Source organism: Ananas comosus, linkage group 3 (genome assembly GCF_001540865.1).
Source record: "Ananas comosus cultivar F153 linkage group 3, ASM154086v1, whole genome shotgun sequence".
Classification (NCBI taxonomy): domain Eukaryota; kingdom Viridiplantae; phylum Streptophyta; class Magnoliopsida; order Poales; family Bromeliaceae; genus Ananas; species Ananas comosus.
The window spans coordinates 14,035,751-14,042,214 of record NC_033623.1 but is presented as its reverse complement, the minus strand read 5'-3'; the positions used below and the strand labels follow the sequence as shown (position 1 = coordinate 14,042,214).

Sequence of the window (6,464 nt, the reverse complement as noted above, 5' to 3'; positions counted from 1 at the left end):
AAGTTGGAAACGTAAATCCCCTTCCATAGGAGGAGCCGAAGGCCACAAAACACGTGACCACACACCCGACCCGCCCCACCAACAGAATACGTGACGAACCCGAACCCGAACCCCAATTTGCACTCACGAACCCAAGCCCGTTTCGGCCGAGTTCGACCCGATCGAGCGCCCGACACGTGCCAACCTACGGCGCCGCGCCGCGCCAATATCCGCTCCGCTACGCACGGGAAGATTCTTGGGAATATTCCCTTTGGATCCTTTCCTCTTCCCCCATATTTGAACTCCTCTTCGTCACAACTTCGGTTCCCCAATCCTTATCAACACTTAAATTTTAAAACCCCTTTCCGTTTTCTTGCTTTTATATATATATATATAGAGAGAGAGAGAGAGAGGGAGACCACTCCCTCTTCCCCGCTTTCCTCGCAAACCCTGAACCCACTCCAAACCCTTGAAACCCTTTCGCTTTCGCCATGAGCGATAGTAGCGGCGGCGGCGGTGGCGGTGTTGGTAGGGGCAATGTCGTTCCCGTGTCTCAACTCACGGATCAAGAACTTCTCCTAGAGAAGCTCGAGGTGTTCCGGATCCAAGGACGCGACAAGAAGGGCCGCACGATCCTCCGCATCGTCGGCAAATTCTTTCCAGGTGACGACAAGACTCTAATCGACCGATCTTCTTGTTCGTTCGTTCGTTTGTTTGTTTGTTTTTTCCCCTCGGTCTCTTGATCCGAGATCCGATCGAGTACAATTTGATGGTGAATCGGTGAATATCGTGTGTGTGTGTGTGTGTGTGTGTGTGTAGGTCGAGAATTGGGGGGAGCGAGAGGGGAGGAGGCGTTGAAGGGGTACCTGGAGAAGAGAGTGTTCCCGAGGCTCGGGGAGAGGCCGTTCGTGGTGGTGTACGTGCACACGCGCGTGCAGCGCTGGGACAACTTCCCGGGGGTCGCGGCGCTCCGATCCGTGTACGAGGCCGTCCCCGCCGCCGTGCGCGCCGCTCTCCAGGCCGTGTACTTCCTCCACCCGGGGCTCCAAGCTCGCCTCTTCTTCGCCACCTTCGGCCGCTTCCTCTTCAGCGCCGGGTACGAACCATTCATTTCCAGTTTCTTTTTCTTTCTTTTCGTTGAATCCGAAGCTGGGATTTATTAATCTTATCTTGTGAATCGGCACATTATTATTTTATTATTAGGGCTAAAATATAAAACATTCGGATATTTATTTAATCTTATCGTTGATTTTTTATTTTTATAATAATGTTTAACAAATTACCATAGGTTGTATGGGAAGTTGAAGTACGTGAGTCGACTCGAGTTCCTGTGGGAGCACATGCGGAAGCGGGAGGTGGAGATCCCAGAATTCGTGCACGACCACGACGAGGAGCTCGAGCGCCGTCCGTTGATGGACTACGGCCTCGAGAGCGATCACCACCGTATATACGACGCCCCCGTGATGGACTCCGCCGCTTCCATGTACTCGCTCCGCTGCATCTCCTAACGACCCAACCCAACCCAAACAACTCCGTTGCCGTTACCGTTGCCGTGAACTCTTTCCGTTCGCTTGGCTTTTAACGCAGTTGGGAGCTATAATTGTAAATAGTACGAAACTCTGAGTAGAAACAGGTTCTCTTTTTTGGGATGCTTCGAATGGGTTTGTCCTACGTGGACTGTCGCCGAGCCCTATATGGTTATGTTTGTAATTTTGGCATGAAAATTAATAGTGTGAACTGATATTTAGATATGCAGTGTAGCCCTAGCCTGGCTAGGGCTACTATGTTCTCGCGAGTATAGCTTTTATTATACTCATAAATTTTTGACTATTGAATTCAGGAATATACAGTTAGAATGATAGTGATCTTTGATTAGATTAATAGTGATATTCTAGAGTTGAGTGGGTGGTCGGTTGAATAGTATGGTTTAATGGGTGGGAATGATTAAATAAGTAGATTTAACGGTCAAAAATTTATGAGTATTAAGGGTACTGTACTCATAAGAGTATAGTAGCCGGACTTTATGTAGGCCTAACTATTACACCGTCTCAAAATTCATTCAGTATTATTATTAATAATATATTTTATTAAATTTGTTTTTATTAGTACTGTACGAAATTTAAGATGATTCAACCATTAAAGAATTATAAGTATGTTCAGTGCTTTAAAAAACACAATCTTGTTTAAGATAAAAATTTTAAAAAATTAAAATTATAAAAAAAAGAAAAAAGAAAAAATAAAAATCAAACAGCGAAGAGTATTAAAGATGGCAAGGATGGTTGTCCTTACTTTAATAGACAGATTGGGCCACCAGAACTGTTTTTGTACGTTACACAACAAAAATATCTCTCTTTTTTTCTGCAGTATGTAATTATGTATTGAGGCGGCAATTCCTTTTAACGTGTCGTGATTGGGTCGCGTCTAGTCTAGGTATAAAAGACATGTAGGTCAATTCAAACCCGTCACGTTCAAAAATATAAGCTCAACTCACCTGTTAAGCAGGTTAAGCGGAACTGACTCGTATAACCTACTTAATTACGTAAATTATTTATGTAATATAATAATTTAAATTACAAAATTCTAGAAGAAAAGGTTAATAACTATTAAAACCTTAATTAGATATATTGATTAATATGTGCGTATCTAAATTGTAACGTAATTATATAAATCTTTATATATTCTTATTCCATAATATATATATATATATATATATATATATATATAAATATAAATTAAGCAGGCCAACCGTATATGAACTATAGGAAATTCCAGAGAGACTCAAAATAATAAACATCTAGAGAGGGCTAGCTTTTATCGATCCAAATTTGGCTAAAATTGTAAATACTATCCTAGTTATTAAGACAGCAAAAAAAAAAGCCAAACATCACGACGAAACCAGATAAATGGACCACTATTTTAGGGTTTGGAGATTTTTTTTTTCTTTTTTTATTTCAATATGCTTATATTACTGCCCAGATTTTGATTGAAAAGATGAACACATCGACACAGGACCGCCCAGATTAAACTTCGGCAAATGCTATGTCAATCCATAATAACAAGGCTCCTAAGGGCCAGAAAAAGCTGAAACAGAAACTTAGATATTTTTTTTGAGAAAAGAAACAGAAACTTAGATATTGAACCTTCATAAGTGCAGATACTCAGAGATAGGCCAACAACTACCAAAGCAACACCAGAAGAGCATGAGTACAAACACAATTTAGAAGGAGAATATTTCGCATTGATTGTCTGCCTGCAGAAAAGCCAATATCTGCTACAACATATATCCTTTATCCACCAATTTGCTGATGCAAGAAGCACATTTCCAGTACTAAAAACAGTGTGTAACCTTTATTTCCATCTAAAAATTCATGAAGAGAGTAATTTCGCCACAGTTTGTTTAGAATGCTACACATCCCTCTCGCATTCCACCTAAAACAACCAACACATGTTGTTCCCCGTATCAGTAAATGCTCTCCTTCATTTACGATGTCAGGATCCATCTTTCCTCGTCTTCTGCCTAGCCAGCCTCATCAGTCCAGGAAAAGATCAGTAAGCACATAAGCACAATAAGTTTGCTTTTCATAAAATAAAACAAATAGCGCGTGACATGTTCTATACTTATCTTTGTCCAAGTAGAGACTTGAGAGGACCTAGCACCAACAAAAGTGAAACACTCAAAACCAATTGCCTCATTTATTGAAGTCTAAACTCTTAAAAGAAGTCGGTAATTCGAGATATGCGTGTTACTTCACCTAATACAACAAATGAAGAAAAAGCTTTACGCATCCAACAAAATTACTTGAATGAACATAGGGAGCGTGTTAACTGTTTGCTGCCCCCCCTTTTTTTTTTTTTTCTTTATGTTCCCTCGTTTGGACCGAGACAAAGATGTCACACATCTTCAATCTCCATTGAAGCAGTCACTGCCCCAAATTATCTTGTTTTGTTTGTTCTGCACCAAGAGACTCGCTATTAGTGTCCACAAAATGGAAATCCGGGTAATTACGGAGGTTCAGCGAGTGAAGCCACAATGCTACAGCTCCCTCCTTGTGCTCCATTTGTGCAATGTGAGGGTATATATGCTTCATCCTAAACTCTTCAGCCTCTTCAGCATAAGATGCCATTGAAATCTCCTCATGCGAATCGCGCCACTTTTTGTTATATGAACTGAAGAGACATTCATCCAGGTAGAGCCCCACCTCAGGTGCTGTTGGTACATTTATGCTTACCTCCCTGAAAAAACAAATTATAGCATGCCATTAGATATTATCAATTGATGCAGACATCTACAATTTCTCTAGATGAGAAGATAACCTACTTTTTTAAGGCAACCTCCATCAGTGACTCTGGAGCGCAGTTCCTCATCACTGCAACAGCAAGGCCGATCATCTTCCGGATTTGATGGAGCATAAAACTCTGACCAACAACCTCGCACTTGACAAAATCGATTCCGTCAATAGTAACAACACGATCTGCCTCGAAAGAAATAATATATCTCCTGGCAGAAGGATCTTCGGCCTTCGTTCTCGTGGTGAAGTTATGGAAGTTGTGGGTTCCAACATAATGCTTTAGAATTCTATTAAACCTCTCCTTTTCCTCATCTCCGTAACAAAAGCCACTTTTGATCGCAAGAACAGCTTCTTCATTAGCAGTACTCTCAACTACTCCACCTTTGGCGGTCTCCTCTTCCGTCAATCTTCCTTCCACCAACTTAGATTTCTCATCAGCTGCTAGTTCCTCGGACCCTAAAGTACCGTGCTTTGAAACCGAATCTGCGCGTGAATTACCACAAGACTCTTCACCTTCTCTCGATTCAAAACCACCATTACCAACTTCACGCTCCTTCTCTGGTTGCAAAACACTACTCATTGAATTCAGGTTAGAGGCGCCATCATCCTCTCCGCCACCTTGTTCGCTGCCATGTTCTGGCTTTTCTGTGTTACTGCATTCTAATTCGCTCTTGCAAGCATCATTTCGCTCTTCACAAGCAGAAACCACACTAGTCAAATTCAAATTAGAGACACCATTTTCATCTCCACCCGTTTCCCCACCACAAAGTTTGGATTTTTCTCCCCCGTTCGAACCTTTCGGCCCCCGACCCATGATCCCAGGAACCTTCCTCCCCCTTTCGGAGCACTCAACACATCGAGCGAGCTCATTCCCGGACCCCAAGCTCGCCATCACGGCCTCCCTGTCGGGGTGCGCGCTCGGATCTAGGGCAAACACGGGGAGAAGATACACGTACCTTCGCCGGTCGCAAAACTTCTTCGCATTGAACGAGTTGGTCACGCGCTTGTACCCGAAGATCCGGATCTGATCGGGGAGGTGGGCGCTGAGGCGCGCGACGAGGCCCGGAGGGTCGATGTAGAACCGCCCGGAGACGACCTGCGCAGCGGCGCTCACGCCCTTGTCGGTGCGCGCGGAGCGCGCCCAGTCGTAGCGGCGGGGCGCGCCACGGTCGGCGTCGGGGACGGCGCCGGCGAGGAAGAGGGCCTCCTCGAGGTCGCCCTCGATGGTGCGCGCCCCGGGGTTCTTCTGCATGCCCTGGTACCCGGCGCCGCAGTAGCCGAGGAAGATGGCGACCTTGCGCCGTTTGTAGCGGCGGCGCGGCTCGCCGGAGGCGGCGGCGGAGGCGTCGGCGTCGGGGTCGGCTTCGGAGGTGGAGGACGACATCTTGAGCTTCTTGGGGCTCGGAGGAGACGAGGGAGGCGACGCCATGGTTGAGGGGGTTTTAGAAGTCGATCAGGATTAGGGCCATGGAGGGGAGGGGTTTCGGGGAGTCGCAAAACCCTAGAAATGGGAAGGGGCGGAGCGGGAGTGTGGGAGTAGGTTTGCGACCGTTAGATCGGGAAGAGCCTGAGTATTACAACGTACGATTTGCTTTACGATTCGTAGGTCTTGATGAGGGCAACAAGTTCAGTACCATCGCTTTGAGGCGGCCCACAGCCCTCAAAATTGGAAATTTACAATCGACGGGCTAAGAAAAGTCCAATGAGCCCGTGAATTATTTTTCTTTATCGGGCCCAGAAGATTCTTGTCCGATCATTTGGAACCGGGCCGGACTCGGCCCATATTGACTCGTGCTTAAATATATTGATTATCCCTTCTCTGTATTTCCGATTACATTTGACGTATGTTTTACTTACGCTCACGTGACAATATTTCGTTAGTTCTCTAATTTTTTTTATGTAATTAACTATCATTCTTTTTCTAAATTAGACGGGAATGTTCTCGTGAATTATATTAAAAAATCAAATAAACATTATATATATGTATATACTAGTTAAGTCACGTAAAATTTATAGATAAATAAATATAGTGTTGATTATTTGAAATAGTACTCATTTCCCTTGATCTGTGCGATGGTTTCTCTTTTAAGCAGCACAAAAAGTGATTGAGATTTTTAATGGTATTTGGGGAGGGAAGGGTCAGAGATATGTATGATTGCTAGTAGATACCCATCATGAGGATTTGTCGTTCGTCGC

At 44.2% G+C, this 6,464-nt stretch overlaps 2 protein-coding genes across 3 annotated transcripts; one reads left to right on the top strand and one right to left on the bottom strand.

Annotated features, from left to right (window-relative positions):
* On the top strand, nt 307-1,814 carry LOC109707081 (ganglioside-induced differentiation-associated protein 2). The gene is made up of 3 exons (XM_020228155.1): nt 307-642; nt 799-1,075; nt 1,268-1,814. The coding sequence occupies exons 1-3, from the start codon at nt 471-473 to the stop codon at nt 1,485-1,487; spliced, it is 669 nt and encodes a 222-aa protein (XP_020083744.1). The 5' UTR covers nt 307-470; the 3' UTR covers nt 1,488-1,814.
* LOC109707987 (tRNA pseudouridine synthase A, mitochondrial-like) lies at nt 3,000-5,843 on the bottom strand. Of its 2 annotated transcripts, XR_002215625.1 has the most exons (3): nt 4,298-5,843; nt 3,732-4,212; nt 3,000-3,629 (listed from the first exon to the last, which is right to left on the bottom strand). XR_002215625.1 is itself a non-coding variant. In XM_020229542.1 (2 exons), exons 1-2 carry the CDS (start codon nt 5,695-5,697, stop codon nt 3,900-3,902), a joined length of 1,713 nt encoding a protein of 570 aa, XP_020085131.1. In that variant the 5' UTR covers nt 5,698-5,843; the 3' UTR covers nt 3,196-3,899. The 2 variants fall into 2 exon arrangements, 1 of the variants encoding a protein (XP_020085131.1); XM_020229542.1 differs by having other exon boundaries at nt 3,196-4,212.